The sequence below is a fragment of the Gopherus evgoodei genome, chromosome 9, assembly GCF_007399415.2.
Source record: "Gopherus evgoodei ecotype Sinaloan lineage chromosome 9, rGopEvg1_v1.p, whole genome shotgun sequence".
NCBI lineage: Eukaryota > Metazoa > Chordata > Testudines > Testudinidae > Gopherus > Gopherus evgoodei.
In genome coordinates, this window is record NC_044330.1 from 37232842 (window position 1) to 37247290 (window position 14449).

The window sequence follows — 14449 nt, forward strand, 5'->3', positions numbered from 1 at the left end:
AAAACAGCTTATAAGGAATACAATGGAGTTGGCAGGCAGTTCAGTAGCCTTGTAGAGATTAATCATTCATATTTTGTTTAATATATTTTTTTCACAATAATGTTGGTTGGATTAAATTAAGTCAATGTTCTAGATCCTTCCTCTGGTTCTTTTCTATTCTAAGCATTGTGTTGTATATTCTTGAGGCATGGTTGCTTCAGTACTTCTTTGGGAGTTCACTCCTTGAGGGGTCCATTTAGGGATTTGGGAAAAAATCTGTGTGGGGATTGGGCCTGCTTTGAGTGGAAGGTTGGACTGAGGTCCCTTCCAACCCTGATATTCTATGATACTTCTACTTCTATGAATATCCCTAGAACCCTGAAAATCTGTGGATATCTGCTTTATATCCGCAGATATCCAAGGCCCATGTTTGCAGATTGTGAATGGATACGGATCCAAATTTTATATCTAGAGCCTTGCAAATCTGCAGATATCTGCTTTATATCCACAGACCAATTTTGCAGATCATGAATCGGATGCAGGCACAAATTTTGTATCCATGTAGGGCTCTAAATATAACTTCACCTCTCTCTAAAGTTTTAATAACAATCAATACAAACATTGGGGTGAAGAATGGATAATGAAAATTGCGCACACACAGGACAGTTGTATTTATTAGTTGCATCCTGGCCATGCCAGGCACTCAGGCCTTTAGGACTGCTTGAGAGTACTGTACAGAAAGTGCCATACATAATAAAGGGAGGGTTGTCAGTCTCCATTGTCTTAGAGACACCTCAGTACTATAGTTTGAGGACTCAACAATATTAGTGTGCGAGAAGAACTAAAAAGTGTAGGGAAAATAGTGACTCAATGAAAAGAGCAGAAGTAGGAAGACTCAACAACCTTGTTCCCAGTGCTCTGACCCTCCGCAGTTGTGGCAGTGGAAAAAGAACAAAGGGGCTCTTCGCTTTTGTAATTATACTAGTTGCTTGGGAACTAGTCAGCAGGTGCACATAGCTGGTAGCATTTGTAAATGTCTTGAAATGGGAGACAGCATGAAACAAGGGTTTCATTATAAGCAGCAGAACCTAGTTCAATTTCAGCCCAAGTTGGTGGTGACTGAATACTCTTACCATGTATTGGTTGTTTGATGGAATGAGTTTGGTGGAGCCAGTCCAGCAAATATCCATATCACTGAAGCTACATTTAATACTAATTGGTGCCCTTCTGGTGATCTCAACAGAATGTTGTATGACTGAATGGGTATGGCAGACTTCAGCTGTAGAGGTGGTCTCCCCAGACAGCACTGAAACACATCACTATACATGTCTTAAGCATTGTTCTTTTGTCTTCAGAGAGCTTTAATTATTTATCACATAAGTTACAACCCACATGTGCGATACTGTAGGCAAGTACTGCCAGAAATTATGTAGGAAAGCTACACTGCCCATGGTGTAGCAGCTTTGTAGCTAAAAGAGGACTTCAGTCTCCTGGTGAGCAAAGGCAATGTTTCATGAACATTAATATCACAAAATTTGTCATTTGTGTTTTGTTTTTTAATGACACTAAATTTCCTTGAGTATTAGTTCTAAGGTGGTTTGCCATATAAAACCCCCACCATTCCACATGATTATTTTCAATAACTTTTGAAAATAGTTCTTGTCTTCAATTTATTTATTTATTTTCTTTTTCGTGCAACAGAATAGCAGGCTTAGGAAACATGCCTTTGAGCTGAAAATGAATGACCTGACGTACTTTGTGCTGGCATCTGAAAATGAGCAGGATATGGATGACTGGATTTCCACTCTCAACAAAATCCTGCAAATAAATCCGGAGGGGACCGTTCAGGAGAGGAAAAGCGCAGATCTCACAGATATGAGACTTGGTAAGAATTAATGTATTTACATTTCTTTTTGTGCTGAATACAAAAAATGCACCTTCAGATTTTGGTTTCAAATTGTTTTAACTGCCAGTATCTTTGAAGGATTCTGCATCCACAGCAGTATCGATTTTTGACAGAATGGCTCCAAAGCTTTTACATTGACTGAAAGTATCAGTTAACTCTTGGGGGTAATTTTCAAAGGGCTATGTGGAGCTTAAGCAGCACAACTCCCAATAAAGCAGTGTGAGTCATGTGACAGCCTTGCACATGTAGCGCTATATAAATTGAGTCTTGTCTGTCGGTCTTCCATTTAATGTGTTTGTGTTTATACTTTGTGACTTACTGTCCTGATATTGTCTGAAAGATTTAAGGAATTTTAGGAGAGGTCAGTCAGTGTTGTTTTGTTTTTGTTTTTACAGGGTTTTTTCTGTTTTTATTTATTTATTTTACTTCTGGAAGAAATGCAAAATCCCAGCTGTTTATAAATTTCCATTTTGATAGAGGCTTAGTGCATTAATATGTTAGCATTTTATTTCTGGTCATTGTGAATGAAGTTGTGTATTGATGCCCTTTCACTGGGTGACAACACTCTTGGCCAGAGCACCAGGGATTAAATCAGGCACTTTCAGACTTAAAAGCATAAGCTAAAGCTCTAGAGCTGGGAGTGAGTAACAACTAATATTCCTTGTATATTGAGCTTGAAGGGAGAGGTGTTAACACACTCACCAGTAGATTACTTACTCTTTTGGTTCAAAGAAACCTTGTCCAAAGTGTCGAAGGCCACAGGTTCAAATTTCAGTGAACTCCCCACTTATGTGATGGGCACCCTCTTCACTGGTATACCAGAGATTGAACCAGGAACCTAAAAGCATGAGCTGCTACAGCTTGAGCTAAAAAGCCACATATCAGTAGCTGGAGGCTGTAACAAATATCACTGGGAAGATATTTTCTGGTGGAACTTTTTCTACTGGAAAATACCAATTTGTCAAAATCAGAATGTTCCCTGGGAGTGAGTTGATTGTGATGTATTTTCCAACAGAGGAAAGGCAGGTTTTCTGTTGGAAACCTGCCAGCTAACTGTCCCACTTTTTGGCAGCCTACCTAGTGGACTGCAAGTCAGAGTTGTGAACCCAGGACTTCCATTGTCCATGGCTCTGGGTCGGCGCACAAGGCAGACTGTTTTGGAGTCATGGACTTCAGGACTTCCAAGTTGCCTGTAGTGGAGCCAGGACATATAAGCTCTGGGAGATCTGGCTAGAGCACTGCAGTAAGAGACCCTTGTAAGCCTTGGAAACTTTCAAGGCTTCCCAGTTTCCTGCAGTGGAGTTGGGAGCCATGGCTGAGCTTGGGTGCTTGGGCTAGCAGATAGCATTTCATTTTGAAAATTTAAATTTAAATTTTCAAAGTTTTCAAAATGAAATGTTTTGGTTATTTCAAAACATTTTTTCTCAGAATTTCCCTTTTGTGAGAGATTTTGAAAATTCTATGTTTCATTCCTAAAGAGAACACATTTATTTTTGAAGGTTTTTGGAATTTTTCATCAAAGGGAAATTCCAACTTTTAACCAGTTCTAGTAGTAACTCATATCATCTGCACCAGAACTGGCTAAATCACCAAGAGGAAACAAAAATTAAAAAAGGATCTTCTGCAGTTGGAGAATTGCAGAGCTACATAGAATAATTCTCTACAGCTCCCCATGCTGGATTTATTTGTCTACAGCAGATAAGCCATTGGAGTTTTTGGAGCCTTAGGACTTGGTCCCCAGCTGGTGTAACTCCATCACTGGAGTTACACCAGTTTATAATAACTGCGGATCTGGCCTATAAGATTAGAGTAAGTCCCCTGACGGGGATGGAGAAAAGTGAAAAGTGAAAAGGCCCTTTCATTAGGAGCATTATTATTTATTGTATATGCAGTGCCCATAAATGTGCTAGATGCTTCACAAAACAAATACAGACATGACCCTGGCCCTGTAAAGAATAACATCCAATTTTAGTTATGGCAAAATAAGAGGCAAAATAATAGTGGGAAATGAGGTTGGGAAGGACAGGGGTCACAGTGATAAAACCACTCTGTTAAACAGTTATAGACTGTGTATATCATGATAGTTTCCTAGCTCTAAAAGTTACAAAATATGGAATACAAATAAATAGGATGTGAATTGGATTTTAAACCTGGAGGTTAATTGCAGGTGTAATACAAATCTTATAGTCATTCTCCATAATGGTTTTCTTTTTAAGATTCTGCAGACGTTTCAGAGAATTATGATTGCCCACAAGAGGAGACTGATTCTTCAGAGAGCACCTTGCACCCAGACTTCTCAAAAGTAATAAACATGACTTTTGACTATGCTGTGCCTGTATAAAGTACTGTATGGGTCACATGTACCAAACAATTCCTAACATGATTACTAATGTAAAGAGAGGTTTAAAACCCAGCACATGTCATTTTGTGTTTTAAGGCCATGACAAACCAAAAGAGGAAGTGGTTCTGTTATTTTCTATTAGAGCTCTTGGGAGTTTTATCTGAAACAGAATAGCTTTCAACCATAAGTAATGCTAACAGGTTTTGGGCCATATTCTCTCCTAAAGTAATTCAGCATAGCTCCTTTGAAGTCAATTTATTCAAGAAGTATTCATTCTCTTCTCTATTCAGCATCACTGCATTGGGAACCTTTGCTCTCAGGGAGGCAAGATTTCCTACATTGCCTGCAAAGTTTCAAGGAAACTGGCTGTGTACTGCTGGTTATCTTGTCTAATTTCACTGAAAGTTGCTGGTAGTGTTGGGGAGAAAGGAGTATGTGTTGTTGTTTTTTTCTCTTCAGCCTGTGGCATAGATATCTCCATAAAGATGAGCTAATTTAAAAACAGACAAACAAACAAACACAGAGAAAGTGAATGGCAGCTACTTTTTGGTTATTTACGGTAACAAATGGCTAAAAAGCTATGATAAATATTATGCTGAGCTATTTTAAATGAATGCAACTGGCTTATGATTGTCTATCTGCTCTATTATCTAATGTATATTACCATGTCAAATTTATCTAAAGTAGATGATACTATGTTATGTATAAAGGACCAAAGTCTGCCCAAATATATGGGTGTTTAACTCCCCAGTGATTTCAGAATCTGAGGGTAAAATTTGATCCAGGTCGTACTTATGAAACAGATTGACCTGAAATTTCCAAAATAATATTGAAGTATCACTGAATTCATGTGTTTGAAAAAATGGAGTCCAAATGTCTGTTTTGTTTTTATATAAATTATTCAGCACATATTGGCCCAGGAAACTGATAGTTAGAAGTTTGGGTTCTATTCCTGGCCCATCACTGTGATGCTTGGGCAAGCTGCTCAAGCTCTCCATACCTTAGTTTACCTATCTGTAAAACTGAGATAAAATGCATCTACCTGACAGGGATGTTGTGAGATTTAATTAAAGTTTAAGACACTTTGGGCTCCTCAGATGATAGCTACTATCAAAATAAAAAGTATTATTGTTAGAAATGAAGCATCAATAATTTTTCTAAGTTTTACCAACTGTATCTGGAAAAAATGTCTGTATACAGAAGACTAACTTATTAATTGTTGCCACAGTACATCACGGAAACAGAAGAAACAGTGAAAGCTTCTCGAAATGTGGAACGACTTAATCTGTTCTCCCTAGATCCTGATATAACTGTAAGTGAGAATTCTCTGTTTTAATTTCTAATGGTGTTCAAGATAGAGAGGCCCAAACTGACTTGAGTACCCAAAAACAACAGGGTTGTTTAGAGCTCAGCAGGTAGGTTGGGTACTTGCCTACGCAACAGAATTTCACATCTCTGTTGAACACTATTTGGAATGCTGCATCTCCTCCCCACAAACAGTGTTTGATGTACCCATCTTGGTGATGGTTGCTGCTGATTTGTTGATTATGTAGCATTATTTATAGCTGATCTGCTTTTTAGATGAGTGTACTGGGACCAAAGCTTGGTTCAGCTGGGATAAGAATACCAAAGTTTAGTTCCTTCTCTGAACTATGTCTCAACCTCCTGAATCTCCCAGCTGGACTGAAAATCTCACAAGAACAGGCTCTCTCAAGATTCCTTGTACTTCCTCATGGGTTGGAAACACTGCAAGAATAGCATTTTTCATGATTATTCCCTATTTTGGCTTTTGCTGCAAAGATACATACAGAAAAGATAAGCAATGGGAAGAAAAGTTCACCAACGCTACTTAAATAGCTTAGTTGGGGATTTGGAAGGTTCAGGTTGGTTTTAATTTATCTGAACATCTTTAGAATCTTTAGAAGCTTAATAGACATTAAACTTCAGGATTCAGGGCTTGTTATTCTCTCATTGAATGGATGTTTTGCCAGTGATTTCATGGGGAACAAGACTGGAAAAACAGTCACCTTTATTTGTTGAGAAATAAAAACTTTTCTTAAAACAGAAGTCAGTACACCCCTCATTCAAGTCAACTGAAATATATGGTGATATCAAAATATATTTATCCAGCAATAGACTAGAGGTCTGAAATCTACTACACAGATGTCTGGAGTTATATTCTGTAGCGTTTTGGCTACATTCATTTAAAAAAGAAATAAACAATTCAAATTGGTCTCCGTTTTTCAAATTACAAGAAATTGATCGCCAAGGTGCTGAACTGGAATTCAGGGGATGTAAATTCAGTTCTCAGCTCTGCCACAGACACCCCATGTGACCTTAGGCAACCTCTTTGCCTCAGCTCTTAATCTGTAAATTGGGGGTGGTAATACTGTCCTTCCTTACAGGGGTTACATGGAGATGGATCATTAATGTTTGTGAGGTGTTCAGATACTGCAATTGTAGATTATGCAGATAGACATCTTATTTATAATATTGAATTTCTTTGTGTATACTACACATAAATAATCAGCCCAAATTGTTTATTCTAGGCCTCAAATCTTCAGAAAAAGGAGTTTCCAGGAACAGATTCAGTGATCAAACCATTTGAGGAAAAGGATGCAAAGAGGATCATGATAACTTGTAAATCCCTCAGTTTGAATCTTCAGGCTTGTGTGACTGAGAACGAAAATGATCCTGTAACCAATGTAAGCTACGTATATTTCTCTGCACATACATATCTCTTTTCCTCAAGGATGGGACTCCTTAAGTCTGTATTACTGCTGCAATTAGGAGGTGCGATGAAAACTCCTTCTTCCATATTCCAAGCTTGCTCTTCCCTCTCTGTGTATATGCATTAGGCTTTAATCATGTACTTAGGAAGTTCTTAGACCAACGTTCTGCAGTTAATAAATACATTGAATGTAGCAATAGACTGTTTTGGAGGTATTGATTCTTTGTGGCGCTAAGTGCAATAGAAAGCAATCTGTGAAGACCTAGGTCAGCCTTTTCTTCACTTTGCATTATGGCTCTGATCTAAAGCCCATTGGTATCAAGACTCCCATTGACTTCTATGGGCCTTGGATCAGGTCCTATAAACACACGACAAATAGGTATCAATGTAGAGCGGGCAACAATGTAGATAAAGCACAGTTTTTGTAATGCTAATGTGCTCCCTCCATTGTACAGAATGGGACCATAACCCAGAAGTTCATTCTGACTTGAGGAGATGTGTATATCTGTTGTGATGATGGAAGATTATTATTCCATTAAGATAGAAAATAGCACTGGATCTGTATATAAGCTAAATGACAGTAGACAGACTTTCATTTTATTGATTAAAGGGCTTAGTCTTTATAAATCCATGAAAGCACAATAAATATTGAGGCACAAAAGTTAATCTATAATATCCTCCTCTCTCTCTCATTCTTGTAAAAAGAGAAAACCTAAACCATCAATGCACAACCCCTGGATCATCTTAACTCCTGCTTTAAGTAGGAGAATTTCAAATATTTTATCAAATCCGTGTTCTGGCAATTCAGCTTCCATCCATTACATATGAGACATTGATTTTTCATTTGCAGATCACCACTATAGTGGGTGCATAGTCAGCATACAGTGGTCAGTATTTTTACAGCAGAATGAAAGCAGCAGGGGAAGTAAAGTAATGATGGATGTAGCAAGGAGATGCAATAATTCAGTCCAGAATTATGAAAGCATAGAACTGATTATCTGCTAATGCACCCTGCATCCATAATTTCATTAAGGGTCAGATTCCGTGTTCCACAGAGCAATGCAAAGCAGCTGTAAACTGTAATGACTGCAGCCAAGCCTCTTGTGTCAGGACATTTGTGAAGTATGTTTCTCAAGGGATCCACTTGATAACCTTAACCCTTATCTGTGAACTTGTTGGTCTGCATATTTCTCATTCACATTTCTGATTTAGATGCCAACTATACTGTCAAACCCAAGTTTTCAGAAATCATGAGTCAGGCCCCCCAGGCTCATGAAACTGGTTTAAAAATCCAATGAAATAAATGTTTGGTCTTTTTCTTTGCATTCTGTTTTTTGAACCACAGGGTTCATGTTTTCATGCTTTTCTCTTTTTAAAAAAATGAGAGCTGAGATTTTGACCTAGTCACTGAATTCTAGGAGCTGGGGCTTTAAAAAGAACCAAACGCCAAGTATTGCAAGACTTGTGGCAAAACGGCAACGTTGTGTCAACAAAGTTCTTTATTGTTGTTACTGCATGCACATTTGTAAAGGGATGCTATAAAGAGAGAGATCAAGGCAGTGCAGCCATTAGCCACGTGTAGGAAGGTATGGAGCCAAAGCACCCTGGCAGGAGCTCCTGGAAATATTGTTCTTGAGGTAAGCAGAGTGCCTCTTAGGTTGTAGGGAGAACATGAGTGCGGCGATATCCTCCGAAAGTGGTGCTGTGTTTGCTTTGCCCTTTGTGATTCCAGCTCTGCTAGCTAGCTTGAGGTGCAGGCAGAGCTATCACAATGCTCTACCTCTCCGAGTCCTTTCTGGGTAGTCTAGCCCTGCAGGCAGAGCTAGAGTTGCACCCCTGGAGTTCAAAGACTAAGAACCTGTACTGCACCTGCACAGTGGTGCAAGGGTGGGAGAAATTTCTTGCACCCTACATCCTCTGATGGATCTGCACAGTCTGGCACATGGGACATAGAACTGATAGATTTTAAACCTCTTGCCTTCTGATAGTATTATATTTTAATCAAGTTGTTTCTGATTTTTATCTCTAGATTGAGCCTTTTTTTGTAAGCGTGGCTCTGTTTGATATCAGGGACAACAGGAAAATCTCTGCTGATTTTCATGTGGATCTGAACCACACGCTTGTTACACAGATGGTTTTAGGTTCCTCATCTTCCTTGGAAAGTGGCAATATTGAAACAATGGAAACGAGTGAAGCAGAAGAACCACTGGTCAAGGGATTTCCAGAGACATGGCTGAAGTATCCAAAACAGGTACTTGATGTCTGACGTGTCTCACTGATGTTTAAATGGGATTGTTCACACTACTGATGGCACTTGTGTTCCATATGCACCATAAAAATCCTAAACTGGGTTCTAATGGTTCCTTTGAAGCTATCCGTATCTGTTATCTAGAGAAACCCATAAAGTGTGCAGCCATTTTTATGCTAACTTTTTGGGCTCAGTCATTGGCCTCTCCCAAACAAAATCACAACTGAAAAACTCACGTAGATGCCTGCATTGTTCTCTAAGTTATGATACTGTCTTGTTGTTGTAACTCTTGTCCTCCATTATTCTCCACACCTGTTTTCTTCTCCATGTTATTAATTTATGTTACATCCATTTTTAGGCTTTGATTCAGGAAAGCACTTAAGCATGTGCTAGGGAGATTTCCTGACTAGGGAGATTTTCCTGGACTGGGTCTTAAGATTGTATGGTAATGAGACTATGTCTTCAGTAAGTTCTGTAATTCATTTTTTTGCAAAAGGATGTTTGGCTTCATAGCTGGGCCAAATTCCAACATGAAGTATCATATTCTGACTCCAGAATTTCCTTATAATTTCAGTTGTAGATACTATTACACTCATGTATTAAACTGCATATTAATGAGTAAGTGTATGCCTGTGACCCTATTTCTTAAAAAATTGGCATCTATGCTGTCTCATTAGACACAATTTTTAATGGAAAGAATGCTCCCTGATTACCTGGGATATCGTAGGGCTGCCCCAGTAGTATATGTAGTAGAGATGGTCAGAAACTCAATTTTTTGCCATAGAAAATTCTGTAAGAAAAATCTCCTTTCAAAATTTTTCAACCAAAAAGTTTTGGGTTTTCTAAAGGAATTTTCAAAATGACATGGAAGAAGAATGTTAATTTTGGTTCATATCAAAACAACATTTAAAAATCAAAACTTTTAATTTAGTTTTGAAATGTCAAAGTGATACAATACTTTTCATTTTATTTCAACTTAAAATATCATTTCATTACATTTTTATTTCTGGAAACTGAAAAATTTCAACTTTCATTTTTTTTTAAATTCATTTCTTTTTATCCTCTCTCTCACTTTTGTACTTTTCCCTCCTTTGTTCAATGGGAAATGGGGTAGAAGGTAAAGAAGTGTGTGAAAGTGGGGAAAGCACCAATTTGCAAACCTTTTATTGTTTTCTAACTGGAATCCAAAAACTGAAATTTTATTTTTTATTTCCCAAACTGAAACAAAACAATATTTTAAATCAGAATGAAACAAAACATATAATTTCATTTTAATGTTGATTTGAAACAATTTTTTTATTTCAAATTTTCCAATTAGGGAATCAAATATAATCCTCAAAGTTGATATTTTCCGGTGAATAGTTTCAATTTTAGCTACATTTTTGTTTGAAATAAGCTCTGCTATTTTAGCATACAGAAATACAGATTCCTCTATGTAAAGAAAAAGGGGAATTATGATGAAAAATACAAAAGATCTGATTTCTTGTAATGAAAATATTTCACTCTAATATCATATTCAATATTCTCCTCTTACATATATGTACAAATCACAGAACAGATAACCAGTCAACATGAGCCCTTTCTGGGATTCCAAAGAAATTCAAAAGTGAGACATTAGACTTCCCCTTAAATTCAGTTAGACTTCCTTAGTGCTGCTTCCATCCACTCAGTGACTTGAAGATAGGTGTCAGATAAGCCTGCATGCTATAACCAACCCTCTTCAATAGTTATCTATAAGAAATTTTAAGAGCCACTGATGGAAACCTACAGGATGATGTACTCATTGGTGGATGAAAAATTAGTCATTTATGCTTTGCTGATGATGTTGACCAGATTGGATCATCAGAAGAAGAGGTTCAAACATTGCTAGAAAGAGTAGAGATGGAAGCAGAGACTGTTAGGTCTGAAGATATTACATGGAAAGACAAATACGGTGGTGACAACTACGTCTGTCAAAAAGTTGAAGATATTTCTACCCAGATTTGAGGAGACATTGGAGTGTGTTGAGCACTTCAAATACCTGGGTAGCTTGACCACAAAGGATGCTGAACATCACTCAGAGGTCTGACATAAAATTGAAGTCGCTCCTGCTGCCCTAGTGACACGCAGCCACATTTGGAGAAGCAAATGTATTACCATGAAGTGCAAAATGAAATTACTGCAGTCTCTTGTCTTCAGCATCTCACTTTATGCATTTGACACATCAACACTAAGGAGCCAGAACATTAAGAGGCTTTCTTCCTTATTATTGGAATACTGCAGATGATTGCTGAGCATTAGCTATACCTCTCAGACAACTAATGAGGAGGTGATCGCCCAAATTTACTGCATAACTGGAGGGATACTGGGTAGCATCAAGATGATCAGACAAAGAAAATTTGAGTTGTGGGACATATGAATGGGCCAGATACATTTTGCAGGGATTGGTGCCAGGTGCGAGGGGCAGAGGGCACTCGTGGCAAGTTGGTTTGACGAGGTGGTTGACTAGATGAGATGCAGCATGGCACACTTCTGTGTGAAGACTGCAAAATGAGGAGGAAGATTGCTGGCCAGTGACTCCTGTGTGTTGTGTTTACTGTTCATTGTGATGTGACTCTGTGGTTGCTTTGAACTGTGTAAGAACATATGTATGTGAGTAACTCTAAGGGGGACTAATGATCCATAAATGGTTTCAGTTTGTGTAAAAGAGCTAACATTTACACATCATTTCTGTATTTGGCCCTGTGAGTCCAAACAAATAAACCTAAGTAGGCCTAAGGAAGTGAAGTCCTGGTGAGTCTGTTAGTGTAACATCCCCATTAAGGGGACTAGAAGAAAGTGCAAGATCCACCAACACAGAATCCTTTTAGGTTCACTTAGGCTCAAACAGGAACTTCCTTTCCACCAACTGGGGGCATTGATAATGTCTCCACTTGTTACAGAATTGTTATATGCTTATTAACTATATTCTCTCTTATTTATAGGCTCTTTTCTCCATAAGTAACCCCCATTCTGAGATTGTTTTGGTGGCAAGAATAGAAAAGGTGCTCATGGGAAATATTGCCAGCAGTGCTGAACCTTACATTAAGAATCCAGACTCTTATAAGGTAACGCAATATAAACATAAATTGCCTCTTTGATTGTTCATGTAAATGTGAGTGTTCCTGTTGGTGGAAAACACTGCACACTATATTTGCAAGGCTTACCAGTTTATGGATGCTTAATTGTACAAACTCACTTAAGATCCGCTCCTATTGAAGTCAGTAGCGATATTCCTGTTGACTTCAACGGAAGTAAGATGAATCTCTTAAACATGTAATGCAGGAATAACCTTAATATAGTAGATGTAGTTTGCATCAAGACATCTGGCAGTAGAACTGAGTTGGTAAACCCGTATTATAGATGAAAGATCATGTGATTATAATCTATGAATCCATTTGTTATGTATTACTTGTGCTGGTGTTACTCTAGCGGAGTGAAATTCACTGCCCCCAGCCCCATACAAAGCATAAGTAACTACCCCTTGAGGCGGGAATTAGGTGGGTGTTTGGGTCCAGCCATCCACACGCTCCAATCTAAAGGGAGTCAACATGACTACGTTGCCAATGTTGCAATGGGCTAAAATGATGACTGCTTCCATTATAAAGTAATTTTGGGACACCGGATCCCAGCTAGTCTCCCACTACAGTCCCAAGTAGGCAGATGTACAGCCTACCCCCATGGTGCACATGGCGTGCAGAGGCTTCTTGGTGTATGTCTACACTGCATCTGAGAGGTCAGTTGGCACCAAGCCTCTAAAAATAGCAGTGTGGACATTATGGTCCTGGCATACCTCCCTGCTGTAATGTAGACATACTCTGTGTGGCCAGTTCACACTTGCCCTTCCTTCTCACAAGGGTTTAAGAAGGGCTCTGTATGCCAAGGAGACATTCACCCACTCTGATATGTTGACTCTACATAATGATTAGGACATGAGTGTGTTGCACAGAGTGCCACAGCAGATTTGAGGTCCCTACTTTATAGGTTTCAGAAAATTTAATTTCAATGAACTGGGGGAGAGGGATTGAAATTGTAAATGCCTAAAGGTACCTGCCATTGTACATGTTTTCCTGACATGTATTTTTTTTTAACTATTTCAGCAAAAAAATTTCCTCTGTTGGTCTGCCTGTACAATTTTAAACTCTATGGTTGATCCGCTAATTGAATTTACATGCTCTCAAAGTGCTTTTCGGACACTGAAGGGCTAAATTCTGCCTTGACTTCGGCCCCATGAAACCCCATTGATTTTAGTGGGATTGCACAAATTTATAAAGCATGGCAGAATCCAGGTTGACATCTGCTGGCTGCACTAGGATATCCCAGCTCTGAGACCCAGAATATCAATCTTCCATTTAGTTAATTTAAACAAGAGCGCTCTGGTACCATGGAAAGGATTAATTTGCAGGAAGAACATGTAGTATTTCCACTTCTTCCCTTTCCCAGTGGCTTCCACCAGAGGGAAGGGAAGACAAAATTTCTTAAAGGGCTGCATGATAGACCCCCCCAGCAGAGGTTGCTCAGATGATGTACTCATACAATGCATCCCTGGTTACCCTGTTCTCACCTCCTCCCATGCCCAGTGCCACCCCTTGCGGACCTCCATCAGAGTGCAATTTTTCCCTAGTAAACTTCTCCTGTGATGATGCTCCACCACGCTGGTCTGATTTTGTTAACCCTTCAGATAAACACCACCTAAATTGCATTTCCGATATGCATAAGGCACCTTTGTTTCAACTTGCAATAAGCCTGTTTTCTAAGAACAAAAACTGCGATGACAGTACTAATGGTATTTATTTTTCTTTACCTAGTGTGCTCAAAAAGTGTTAAAATCCAACAAACAGTTCTGCAGCAAGCTGGGGAAATACCGTATGCCATTTGCTTGGTCAATGAGGTATGTATTGATTATTTTTATATAACATTTCTAACAACATCTTACAGCTCACCCTGCTCTTGGATTCATGTACTTTTATTATGAGCCACATTTTCAGCTTCAAACTAATACTTTCTACTTCATCCATGTCCCTGGCTGACCCTGGTGGCTTTAATCAATTCTGTTTTGTCCCATTTCCCTTTATTTACATAAATGAATTACAGTCACTTTCCCATTAAATATCATTGTGGTAGCATCTATCACTCATACACATGCTGAAGTTGCTAGAAAGCATCGAGAACAATGTCAATTTATGACAATAATGCAGAAGCAGCCCCACTCTGAGCAATTTTGTG

General features: G+C 38.6%; 1 protein-coding gene across 12 annotated transcripts in view; it reads left to right on the top strand.

Annotated features, from left to right (window-relative positions):
• DOCK10 (dedicator of cytokinesis 10) overlaps window positions 1–14449 on the top strand; it is a 237318-nt gene that overhangs the window by 133150 nt on the left and 89719 nt on the right. For all 12 annotated transcript variants that reach the window (XM_030575220.1, XM_030575211.1, XM_030575212.1 and 9 more), the window contains exons 8-14: window positions 1681–1864; window positions 4102–4187; window positions 5455–5538; window positions 6776–6931; window positions 8987–9208; window positions 12169–12291; window positions 14032–14114. In XM_030575220.1, the coding sequence (XP_030431080.1) occupies window positions 1681–1864; window positions 4102–4187; window positions 5455–5538; window positions 6776–6931; window positions 8987–9208; window positions 12169–12291; window positions 14032–14114 (938 nt within the window). The remainder of the gene's footprint in view (window positions 1–1680; window positions 1865–4101; window positions 4188–5454; window positions 5539–6775; window positions 6932–8986; window positions 9209–12168; window positions 12292–14031; window positions 14115–14449) is intronic.